The sequence below is a fragment of the Manduca sexta genome, chromosome 22, assembly GCF_014839805.1.
Source record: "Manduca sexta isolate Smith_Timp_Sample1 chromosome 22, JHU_Msex_v1.0, whole genome shotgun sequence".
NCBI classification, from domain to species: domain Eukaryota; kingdom Metazoa; phylum Arthropoda; class Insecta; order Lepidoptera; family Sphingidae; genus Manduca; species Manduca sexta.
In genome coordinates this window covers 8,490,302-8,503,530 of record NC_051136.1, presented here as the reverse complement: position 1 = coordinate 8,503,530, position 13,229 = coordinate 8,490,302, and the positions used below count along the sequence as shown (strand labels likewise).

Genomic DNA, 13,229 nt, shown 5'->3' with positions numbered 1-13,229 from the left:
ACTGCAATCGCCAGTGAAGATTTAATTAGACTATAATATGTTATATAACAATATTATAGAGCAAGAACCACCCGATGTAGAGTTTCCCACTTCAATTGGGAGAGTCAAAAGGCTATCGAGATATCTTTCTAACCATTGATGCTATTTTCTACCCCGTTCATAGCCAATGAGGGCTGAGTAATTATATATACCGGTTTGTTGAAGTAATGTGTTTATCAGGCGTCGTCAAGCTCGGCGTGGCTGCCGGTGCTGCGGGCGCGCGTGCCGACGCCGCGGCCCGGCACCTGCGTCAACAACACAGAGGCGCTCCCCGATAATGTACTTAATTTTATCAGGTATCCGATAACGAACCTTTTTATTTTTAACATTTTGTTTAACTGGACCGAGTGGGCGAGCGCTTTTATAAGACGTGATTACATTTCTCTATTGGAAAATTAATTGAACTGCACTATATAAAATAGGAGTAGGGGTTGCTTTTAGTAGCTAGCTAGACATCAATCGCTGCTACGCCTGTGAATAATATGTATTTGATTTGTAATAGGACGGTTTTTAGCAATTGGCTTTGAATTCTACTTGTTCTTTCATCATCGGGCCGGTGATCTGTTTTGGTTAATGCATCCATGTATGTTCAACTTTAAAATGGGCCGCATTAGGCAGTTTTTAGCTATTATTTTTAAACATTAAATTTTTACTAGGTTACAAAATCCTTGTTTTACTAAGGGGTATTTAATATATTTTATATATAGTACATATTAAGTTATATTTATAGAAATTAATTTCGATAACAATAAAGGATCATATACAATACATTTAGTACACCAATTACTACAGCTGCAATGTAATTAATAGTGAGAACTCTCAACTTCCAAGCACTTGTGAACAACATTAATTACAATAATACCCGTAAGTAATTCTAGTGCAGCTACAGATTTTGTCGTATTTATGTGGATGTATCTTTACATACAGAGTCATTTCGTCATTGTGTTACTAAATGGAATTACATACTTATTTTATTGTAAATAACACTCCATACTTATTCGAATCGTAGATGTTAAAACAAAAACTGTAAGTTTCGGATAAGATAAATATGGATAAAATGTAAGTTTCATTTTACGCGGCCTCATGCAACAACATACATTCTTTGAGAATTCGTCGCAGCTGCAACATCTCACTTTCGGAAAGAATTACACTCACGTACACGCCATATTTGCACTAAACTATAAAATTACCAAAATAGTCGCAAAATGTAAAACCGGGATTTATGGTGAAGGTATGCGTTATTCATGGACGACTTTTTACACAATGTTAGCAGAGGTGAAGTCGAGTATATGGTTTCATTTATTAACGCAACGTCAAAATAACCCTGTATGTAAACTATATCTATTTGAAAATAACCGAACTAATAAAATATTGGTAACATCACATTTTATTCGTTATCAAGGTCTGCATTATGCATAAACCAAAAATGAGAAAACGATTTTATAGAGTATATCAGATGTATGGGTAACATTGTATTTGCAATTATATCATTGTATTCAGGAGATTTTTTTTTTAATTTAAGATTATATAAATAATTTTGCTCCTGCTATAAACATACCAGGTAAACTAGGTACCATGTAAACAACAAACGTTGTTTTTGACTTTACGTTGTCTTCGCTAAGTTCTTAATTTGCGTTGTAAATGGTTTTCTGCCTCTAACCTTGCGTTTCGAAGCTAATCTTAACAAGGTTACACATCCCATATTAGTTTCGCACCGCGTGTGCTCTCTAATTGGGTCACATGTTTTAATTGATGACTCCGTGCGTAATTCGTAAGCATTGAAACTAAGTTGCCTTTACTCTCTCTTCCATTAAGAGGACTTAAATGAATTTGTCGCAGAGAAATTTATCTTAGTTGATCGATCCTAAGTGGATGTTTCAGGTTACCTCGTATTTAAACTAGTTTACCTACTAATACTTCACATTCTGTATTCTGTAATTCCTCTCTTGCTGATACTAGATGCCCTTTTATATTAGTATGTATGCGCATACCATTTTGATCCTTACATTTTTGACACAATTTGCAAAGGTGAAATGTATTGTGTATTGAATTACAATCCGCAATTGTCATCCTCCCTATTCAGTAGTTGCAATAGAATAATTTTGGTAAAAGCGTGTCGTAACGGATAGTCCTACCAGTATAGTCCGGAAGCGAAAGGACTATTCTCAAAGGAATCATTTCCCATCTGTTATACCCAATAAAAAAGTTTTACGAGTCATTAATTTGTTTATATAGATCTCATCCTTTGATGGATTCAGCGGTTCGACACGAAGGAGACGCACCGGCTTTCTATAAACGTGATCTGGTGCTGACCACACTAGTGGCTGACAAACAATTCGTCGACATGTTGGGAGACGACATTACATACACCGTGTTCTACGCCGGCACCAGTGAGTAAACAATTTCTAACAAATTCCGAATGTGAATGAAAATATGTAGGTAGAGAGATTTGCACATTTCAAAACGTGAGACGTGTAGTGTTGTTCTGAGACGTTTGTTTAACGACATGAAAGCACATTTCAGAGAATATAAATGTTATATTTCGTATAAACTTGAATATTACTTATGGAATATATTTATATTATTACCAACGATGTTATGCTAGAAACAAAATAAATGTGAAAGTTTATTTTACATAAATTAAATCTCTTATGAATTTGTTATTTTGTTAAATAGTTGGCCATTTTGAAAGTAATTATATTCAGGTAATCAGAAAAGGGTTTCAAAGTACTATTTTATGAATAATTAATCTGTCACGTAAAGACTTTTAGAAAAAACCTTATCATTAAGTACTGTTATCTCAAATAAATTTAAATTATTTAGGGATGACGCAACAAAAATATTATTATTGATAATTAATTTTATTTATGTTTAGTTTTAGAACCAAGACTTCGATGCTATAAAAATCTACACGAACGTTCGATAAATGCCCGGTGTTAATCAATCGTGCTTCGATTAATCAACACCAGACAATAAAACAATTTATATGTAATGATTGGCACCAGGTGGTGGTGAGGTGTACAAGATAGTGCAGTGGGCCGGCGGTGGATCACGCGTGGCGGACGTCTGGGTGGCAGCAGGGGACGAGCCGGTCCGCGCGCTCGCGCTATCTCGCCGGGCACACGCGCTCTACCTCGCCACCGATAACCGCCTGCGACAGCTGCCACTCAGGGCCTGCACACATCGGTGAGTGACACACATTTTACAGATAGACGTGTCACAACTGACAGGGATATCTAAATTAGGACGATCCGGATTATGAAAAAGCTCGGGTGATATCTTAATGATTTCATCTATAAATAGTTTTGTATGTCTAGATTTTTTATTGCAGTTACACGGAATTTTGTAAAATTATCTGAGTAAAACATACGTATTTAAGATCTTGTATAAATAATCAATAGAAAGTTTTCATGATTAAATAACATACTAAACAGATAACAAAACAAATGGTACACATCGGACACAATCGATTTCAGGGACACAAACCCTCTGTGTGTTTAGATTATTTACCCGTCCAGTTTACTTACCTGATGTTGCGGCTGTTACCTACATAAAAGCCTACATTGAACTTATGTACAAAGGAGGAAAAATATATACTAAGTATAATGCGAGTTTTGTTGTAAATAAAAGAAGATTACCTATTTATCCTTGTTACTGCCGTAATAAAACTTTCCCAAGCGTCTTTCAAAAGGTATTACCGAAGCATAAAGGTGTTCTTACAACTTAGAATACATTTTTTAACAGTTACGACAGTTGCGTGCGTTGTGTCCTGGACCCTTACTGTGGGTGGGACAAAGAAGTCGGTGCGTGCCGGCCATATACGCCCGGGCTACTTCACGACGCCACAAATTCTACCCCGTCAATATGTGAAGCTAGCGCGCCATTGAAGACCGTTCGAGCGGGCTACGGACAAAGTGTACATTTAGCTGCGTTTGGAAAAACACCCGAGGCATTAAAGGACCAAAATGTTGTGTGGTACCATCACTCGAGAGAGAAAGGCCGCTACAAAATAAATTATAAGTGAGTTACATCTTTCATAGCTGTATAACAAGTAGGTCAATATTGAAAATAGTTGACTTCATTTTTATTTTACTAGTTGGGAGCGAGTGCTGCAAACGTCGGAACGAGGTCTTGTGCTGCTCTCCGTAACTGATTCGGATCGAGGGCGATACGAATGTTATTTTGGGCCAACGCTTATTGTCTCGTATAATCTGGACATTGATATACACAGGTATTTTATATATATCATTACAATACGACTCGTCTCCCATGGGGACGGACGACAGCAATAATTTCATTTTTCTCGCACAAATTACACTTTGAAGTATCTGTTTCATTTTATATATATTTTAGGATGATAGAAAATTGATCGCTAAAGTTTGTTCATTGTCAAGCTTTATGCTGTGGTATTATTTTTACATATTCTTATTTTAATTATCTTGCAGGTGTACACAGCCTAGTAAATCTCAGGAATACAAGCAAGTGTATTCTGATTGGTGTCATGAATTTGAAAAATATAAAAGCGCAATGAAAGCTTGGGAGTCGCGCCAAATGGTGAGCACACATTACCTATGTCGGCACTAAAAGGCTATTAACCGGTACTTTTACATAAAAGAGCTTTGAATTCGTTATTTTATCTAACAAAGCCAGTGCTAATAATATATTGTTTAAAAAAAATGCCCTTTTTTATATACTGTTTGTCCACCGAGAACAGGACTTTATTGATAGTTAATAAGTACTTCATTTATGAAACTCTGCCTCTAAATACGCGTTGTCGTCTGCAATATTATGATACCGGACGAACCTATCGCCATATTTAACTTAAAACCTTCACCGAAAAATATTTCCTCATAGTTCATCGTCCAAATACTAAGTATATATATATAAATAATAATCTATATATATAAAAATCAATTGCTGTTCGTTAGTCTCGCTAAAACTCGAGAACGGCTGAACGGATTTATCTTATCTTGGTCTTGAATTATTCGTGGAGGTCTAGGGAAGATTTAAAAGGTGAGAAAAATTCGAATAATTGCCGGGAAAATCCTCAAAACAGCATTTTTCTATTTCCCATACAAACGTTTTCTAAATAAAATGGAGAGTCAATTTGTAATTTATTACCGCTGCATAAAGTTCAAATTCGCGTGCGCGTTGGAGGATCTAATATCGCGTTCTGAAACTCAACAAAATTGAAAGTGAATCGCGAACGCGACAAAATTGCATAGTCTCAAAATACATAGTACATAAATAGTGGTCGGCTTCGAGAAACTCAATTTTAGCTAACTTCAGTTAATATAATATATAACTCAAAGGTGACTGACAGGTATATATCAAGGAACAGCCCAAACCATTGGACGGATCGGGCTAAGACTTTACATGCATAAAGCTACTATGACGTAGGCATCCCCTAAGAAAGGATTTTGATAAATTCTACCCTTAAGGGGATAACATAGGGGATGAAAGTTTGTATAAATGTTCTTAGATTTTCGACTGATTGAACTGAAATTATAGATTGGGGATAAAATTAGTTTGAACCTATAAGTACCGGGAAAATATGTAGCAAGACTTTTATCAAACAGTGGAATTTTATCCTGGAAAACACCTTCATGCGGGCGAAGCCGCGAGCAAAAGCTAGTATATATATAAATAAAAATAATTACCAATCTAAATTATTTATTGTTAAATATTGTTATGTAGTTATTTGTTTTAATTATAGAGTACAAAACATGTCCAACATTTTTATAGGTTTGATGTAGGTTATACCGATTATCAAGTTCCAATTTCTTTTATTACGACCAATTACCTATTTTCACGTTAACAACTCCAAACGAGCAGTAGTTAACATTTTGAATTCCACTGTAAATAGATTTTATTACCTGTTCGTGAGATTATATAAAGTTAATCGTATAACTTATAAAACATTTACAGAACCTAAGATTCTATCTAAATCGGCTGATAAATAATCAGAGAACGAAAAGAATATTTGATCAATAAGTATCATATTAATATATTATCTTTATTTAGGGTTGTAAAATAAAGATCTGGTTTATTAATACTAGAGGGCAGGCAAATGAGGCGGCGAGTCATTTGATGCTGTGATTTACACCGCTCGTGAACACTCAGCGGAATTGCGAATGCGTTGCAGAACTTTTAAAACTAGGACCTACTGGGAATTGGATAGGCTGCAGATGTTTATTTGGCATCTGGTATTCCAACTGATAACCTAAATTGATAATTCATGCCGTTTTTCTTCTCGAGCTTACGTTAGGACGAACTCGAACGAGTAGATTAAATATAGAGGCAAGTAAATCTCCAGCGTGGTTCTAGGAATTATATCTTTATTAATATCAACTCCCTTTTTTATCAATTCCATCCAACTTGTGCTTTGTTTTTACCGTTATAGGTAAAATATTCAACAATTAATAAAAAAATGTTTATTGCAGCAGTGTTCCAAAAGCAATAATGCATCGAGCCAACAAAACAGTATGACGAACGAGATCGTGGCGTCGCTACGGTGATAGGGCACAGTCCGCGGTGATTAATGAACGATTACACATACCGACCCACACTGACACAAACTATCCGATATTTTACCAACACCGTTCTAACTGCGAGATCTCGTCTCGTTTCGAAGTGTTTTTGTTTATTTTTAACATTAACATAGTAAATTATTTTAGTATGTTCTCACGATTTGTTTGCTGTTACTTTTTGATTGAATGGAATTGATTATAATGTGTACTCGAGACTGATTTTTTAATAGTTGAATAACTTTTATTAAATGAGTGACTGTGACCTCGTGAGTGTTTCTCAATGATGAATATATCTAGATATTCGTCCAATAGAATTATCCGAAAATGGAAAATAGTCAATCAGTTTAACAATAATTTATTTGTATTAAAGTGTGACTAATGTAAAATAGATATACTTTAATACTCCGAAACAAGTGGTACACAAAGTAAAGAGTCGTGAAAAGTGACATACAGCAATAAATATATAATGAGTTGTCTAGACGAATTAAAACAACTAAATTCGAAAGTAATCAAGAAGTAGAATAATGATGTACCTCATTGTTTATTCAAATGAAACAGCATCGTTATTGGTTGTAATTTGTGGGTCAAAGATCCAGTAAGTATTCATGGTTGGGGAAGTGAAACCGAAAAGGGAGCGATAATGTAGTGAGGGGATGATCTGTTAAAATAGATTTGTTGCCCGTTCCGAAGACTGAACGCCTTGATGGATGACTGAATTCGGTTCAACTTTCACCGGGAACTTTATCTTCGTGACGGACAACATAGGGTATAATATTACCATTTCTTTCTTATATCGGATAATTGTGTCGGATACTAATGTAATCGTTAAGATGAATTATTGTTTATGAAAGCGACTGAGTATATGTAGTGTACCTTGAAATTGTTTTGCCCAAGTCCGTTAGCACTTCAGAAATGTATCTAGTTGTTACCAACAGGCTTCGCGTTATATTGTACATATTGAAGGATTTGAAATCAAAATTACAAGGTATTATGCCACCAACAAAATGCTGTGATATCAGTTCTCATTGGGTAACTAATGTTCTATAAAGTATAATGTTAAACAATTGTATTTTTATTTACAGTTACAGTGTATAAGATATGCTTTTATATACCTATCAGAAACGATTGCTTTACAAAATATAAATCTAAAGAGAATGTTTAAATTATCGTGTACAATTCCCACAGGGCATAAGAATTGTTTAAAGGTATTTTAACTTTTTGTGTTCCAGACTTTATTCGCATGTTTACTTTTCCGTTACAATCTTATTATGAGACATCAGGGGAGTATTAAGAATAATGAGCAATACAAACGCCAATTTAGATATAAGCGTAATTATATAAGGAAAGCTTATATTGAGGGGGTCGAATGTTGACATTATAGCATTTATTTACTTAAACAAAACAGTTTTATGAATGTGACGATGGGTTAATGTTGTGAGTTAAAATAATGTTCCATTTTATAGTATTACGTTCCAACTAATATTATTAATTTGTTGCCATAAAATTATAAATTTAGATCCGGCTTCGGATTTTAAAACCGAATTTAATTCAAGTTGATTTGTTTTCCGTTGGGTTCTTTAATAATCTCGCTAGAATAGTGCCTTGTGAAGCATGCTTACACTATAATAACAATGTAATTAAAATTATTAACTAGATAATATTTTTGTGTACTATGTAAAAAAGATAACATGTAGACCTTAAGAAGTGATTATTTCATTCGTAAAAAAAGCAATAATGTTCCACTGAAATAAAAGTCGCCAGTATTATAATTATAAATGAGAAAGTAGATAGTGATTGTAATAAGGACAAATTGTTAGCCATAGGAGTTGCAAAATGTATTTTATAATGTCATGTTTTTAAGTTAAACAAGTTGTTTTGTTTGTTTAATGTTTGATTGTTTATATAACGTCCCTGTTGGAAAGCAATTTTATACAAAACAATGCGCAAACTATATTAGAATAGTTTCATTACATTACGTTGAGTTAAACTTAATGCATTTATTTGTCAGCTTATTGCTTATACTTATTTGTTAAAAAAATATTGTAAATAGTATTATTTAGTATAAGTAGTAGAAAAATTGCTAAAAATTATGTTTATTGTAAAATATTATAATAATTTAAGGCTAAAAAATAAGCGATTGTTTTATAAAAGGAACACGAAGAATAAATTATTTTAGAGCTATTTTGCTTTTTATTGTGTACACCCATATTTAAGACATGAAAAAGTAGCATCTTAAGTATTAAGTACATCATAAAATACCCCAAAATTCTATATGTACATCTCTAAATTTTGTAATTTTTTAGTAGTTTTGGTGTTAGATCAATTTACTCCCTCAAAATTATTATTACAAATTTATATCAGAAATCGGAAGCCACGTCGAGTCGCTAAAATATTTGGCTATTTACAAATATAATATGGCCAAATACAAGAATAGTACTGAGATTTAATTTATTTTCAATTTAAAAAATAGAAGCAATTTATTAAAAAAATATATTTTAGTACGTAACGTATATTTTTTGCATTAGTCCACTAATATATTTTTATGGTCGACGAAGTCGTAATTTGAGTATCGTAAACGGTGCCAGTCTTAAATTGGCGAGCATCATAGAATTTAATTATCGAGGGAGACTGGAATAATTGGGAGTCGCCTGTAATGGCTACGGTTTACGGCCAAATTAATAGATTTCCGCTGTGGGCCCGCTCAACCTCCGCTGAACTCATTTAATATTAATTACTGACCTGAAATCGACCAACTAATACGCTTTGATAATATTAATAGGCTATTCATCGCAAGAGTCCCGCGAATTTTATGTCTACACTTGTGGAAACAGCTACTAATATCAATATGATTGATGGCTTGCGCCCCTAATCTTTATGATACACTTAACGTTCTTCATAAAAATACTGCATACAAAATGCAACCCCTGAGTGTGACTAATTGAATTATTAATAAACAAATAAACGGAATAAGTTCCTTAATTTACACGGCGAAGTGAACACTGCAATTAAATGTCCAAACATGATGCAACTAATAAAATACGTTACATCCATCGGCAATAGCCAGAACTATACCTGTCTCGCTTATTTGATGTGACCCCGGAACAACTCGCTAGAACGAGCCGTTATACCGGGTTATCTTATCTTTCCAGTTGAGTATAAAATGTACAGGACACTATCCCATCTAAGTGATCAGAGACCAGCCTTTCTAATTAAAATGATTATATCAAAACCATGATTATAATATTCTTAGTAATCCTAAGTATATAGCAAGATACTTAGATTATTTTGATATTGCGTTAATAAATGAAAAAACATACTCTACGTAGTCCACTACTAAAGTTTGATTGATTGATTCCTTCCTAACCGAATTTCGGCCACGGCGCGGTGGCCAATCTTAACGAATATCAGCTAAGTACGCAGGAGATACTATATAGCACAAGTGTGTTGCGCAATATACAGGTGCACTCTCTATTCCTACACTTTCATATACGACAATCTGACATAACCGGCAAGAGATAAGGCGCAGAACCAAAGGCTTTACATGCTTTCTGAGGCAGTTATATTGGCCTGATCTGGGATTCAAACCCAAGACCTCAGCGCGGTAGTCGTAATCGTACCGTGTACAATTACAGCTACGCCACCAAGGTAGTCACTATTACAGTACCGAGAACATGTGTACCACCTACCTTGTAAATGTCGGTTTCTTATTTCACTTTCTGTTCAACGAACCGCTTAAATTACAGCTTTCCGGCGATTCGTTCCATGTTTTTTTTATTTATTTACTCTAATGTCCTACGACAGTAAGCTTAATATCCGACGCAACAGTTTTAAACTGAAAGATGCATTTAGAAATGTTTTATCGAATATCTTCACATACCTGCTAGAAACTAAACATAAATAGAGAGGAACAAAGCTGTATTAATAGTTGAAGATTAAGGGTTGTTTTGTAATAATAAAATGCAAATTGACACAAATTTAATCCGGACTTATACCGCCGCGGAGCCCAATAATAATTATAATCCACATGTAGCGATAAAGGTGAGCCTTTGTTCGTTTATTCGCACAAATATAAGTAGTTGCGCTATTAATGTTTTTTGTTGTTTTAGGGATTGCAGGATACTCATTTTTATTACTCGTTTATAAATTATGTACCTTTTTAATTTTATGCTGTTCGATTTCTGATTTCACCCGTAATGATCAACTCTGAAACTATATTAATTTGGATTGTGTTGGTTGCCTGTCACTGAAACAAATTAAGATATAAAATTATTATCTCTATATCAATATATTGAGTGAAATTACTTTTAGAAAAACATCTTTGAAAACGGATGGCGATCTTTTAAAGATGTTGTGTTCATCGGCGGCAGGACTGACTTAGCTACGAATTGTTTTTTAATAATTTTATTCAAGCGCCTGAGCTTCTGGGTTGCTCTATGAAAACGCCTCTTCTTAGGTAGAAATTTTGTACTACTCTTACGCGTGTTAATAACAAGGTTTATTAAATATATTCGTTAATTTATTTCATGTTAGGTTACCCATAGATAATAAATATGGAAGTTTTGTACTATAATCGCGAATATGTACTCAAAAAATCGCAGACCATAAGGCGAACTGAATAGCAGATGACACATTATAGTCAGGTATTGATAATATATATGATGTGATAATAGATGTCTTGTTGTGTGGTCCGTACAACGGAACTAAAGTAATCGTCTATAGGGACTTTAGATAGCACTACGTGCATGTGAATGTAGTGACTTGAGACCTCCGGTTTATAGACAATAGTCTTTGTTCATGTTATTTGATTGTGAGCCACTCTTTAGATTACGAAATTATTGTCACACCCTTCTTCCCTTTTCAGGAGTTAATACAGATGTTCTATTTTAGACGTATATTTATGTTCGACTCCATGTTAGGACATAAATATCCAAAACTATCTAACAATTTTTGCTTAAATTTCTCATAAACACCCGAATTTGTTCACAAACTTTCACATTTACCCATATTATTGGTAAGAACAATACAATATATATCATGCATGTAGCGACATAATTTTAGAATTTTCCGGACACAATTCTAGATGGGTCATCTAACATTCTGCGGTGTGCTCTTTTCTAGTTTGCGAAGCTTTGATTGGATGAATCCATTAGTAATATTGTTTGAACGGCGTGTATTTGAATTCCTATTCTGCTTTCATGAATTGGAATTGACAAGCGGATTGTTAACAGGGAAATTAAGCATAGGAGATGGGTTTGTAGGCTTCAATCTGTTTAGAATTATGAACAACAATTCTAGTCTAAGCAGAGTTATTGTGAACACGGGACAGTTTGGTTCAACGATGCACGATTTATTCAAACTGATTTGTGACAAAAATCACTGAAAATTCAAAATAAAAAAAATATTAAACCACAGCGTTGTATAATAAATTATAAACAACTATTTTCGTTTGTAATAGGAAACATGTTCGAATTGTTAATTAAACTTTTTTTAATTTGTGCGCTGAGAGTAAGGTGTCGACGGGTCGAGGCCGCTCGGTCTCATCGAGATAGCTCTTTCACAATTTAAGGATCTCAGCCAAGCCTCCTGATAAGCTCCAGATTTAGCGCTGAGCGAATTTGTTCGGGTAATTTACTTTCCAAGTTGTGAAGACAATAAAAGTTGGCGTTGGCTTTACTTTTGAGTAGATTTGTTTTGTGTAATGAAGACATATATTACGAGGTATAACTGACGGCTCTGAATTTGTTCATTTACCTTTCATACCGGAACGTAACATTATACAGTCTCTTAATATGATGGTGTAAAAGATCCATTCCATTTGTTTGGGCGAATATATTATACATAAACAGTATATACTTAATATATAAAATTAAAATTACCTATAAATTCTCAGTGCTCCTATACTTTTAGTACTTTATCACCATTCTATAAATTTGAATCTTTATTGTGCTATTACAACATCCTACACAGATAATTATCGTATAATTTACTATCAGTGCAGCACAGCAATGCATCTAACGAAACACTAATATTAATTATGTTGTAAATTATCAGTTAATCTCCTATAACACACAAATCGGTGTGACATTCCTAGATATTATTCACCGTTAACTGGACAATCTCGTCGCTTCCTTGATTTATAGTTCCAATTAAATACCTGAGCGCAAACCATGAATTGTCTCAATAAGTCTTAGTGATTTCAGAGCTTGAACATCTTGCGCTTTAAAATAGGAATTTATAAAGAGAATTCCGAGCACATACTTACATATCCTTTTTTTAGAAATATGACCAGAGTAAAAATGCATTAAGAAAATGATATAAGTGTTTGTAAAGACTGTGTACTTCTATTTTAATTATAAATTGTTCTTTTTTTACCCTGAGGGATCGAATATCTATTGAAATCACAATACTTCTCTATTATTTTGGTGTACTCACTATTGCAGTTTATTACAGTATTTATTGGTTACATAGTAAGTCATATGATAGGACTGGTAGAGATCAATAAAATACATATAAATTCGACGGAGTTGCCAGACCAAGGAGCCAGTCATAAATTTGGGTCGCAAGGAAACGTAAAGCTATGGTTAGTTACTTACGAAAGGGTATAAATGATTAATAGTATGAGACGCGACGTTATGCAAGACCAATGAGTCACTCGGGTTC

The 13,229-nt window shown here is 34.0% G+C and overlaps 1 protein-coding gene across 2 annotated transcripts in view; it reads left to right on the top strand.

Moving 5' to 3' along the window:
* Positions 1-8,750, top strand: part of LOC115453398 (semaphorin-2A-like) — a 57,594-nt gene extending 48,844 nt beyond the window's left edge. Inside the window, exons 8-14 of one of the 2 annotated variants that reach the window (XM_037441358.1) lie at positions 220-335; positions 2,275-2,429; positions 3,045-3,225; positions 3,784-4,059; positions 4,136-4,270; positions 4,485-4,593; positions 6,486-8,750. In XM_037441358.1, the coding sequence (XP_037297255.1) occupies positions 220-335; positions 2,275-2,429; positions 3,045-3,225; positions 3,784-4,059; positions 4,136-4,270; positions 4,485-4,593; positions 6,486-6,557 (1,044 nt within the window). In that variant the 3' untranslated portion in view covers positions 6,558-8,750. Of the gene's footprint in view, positions 1-219; positions 336-2,274; positions 2,430-3,044; positions 3,226-3,783; positions 4,060-4,135; positions 4,271-4,484; positions 4,594-6,482 lie in introns of both variants that reach the window. The other variant, XM_037441357.1, reaches the window with a different exon arrangement.
* Positions 8,751-13,229: the final 4,479 nt, after the last annotated feature.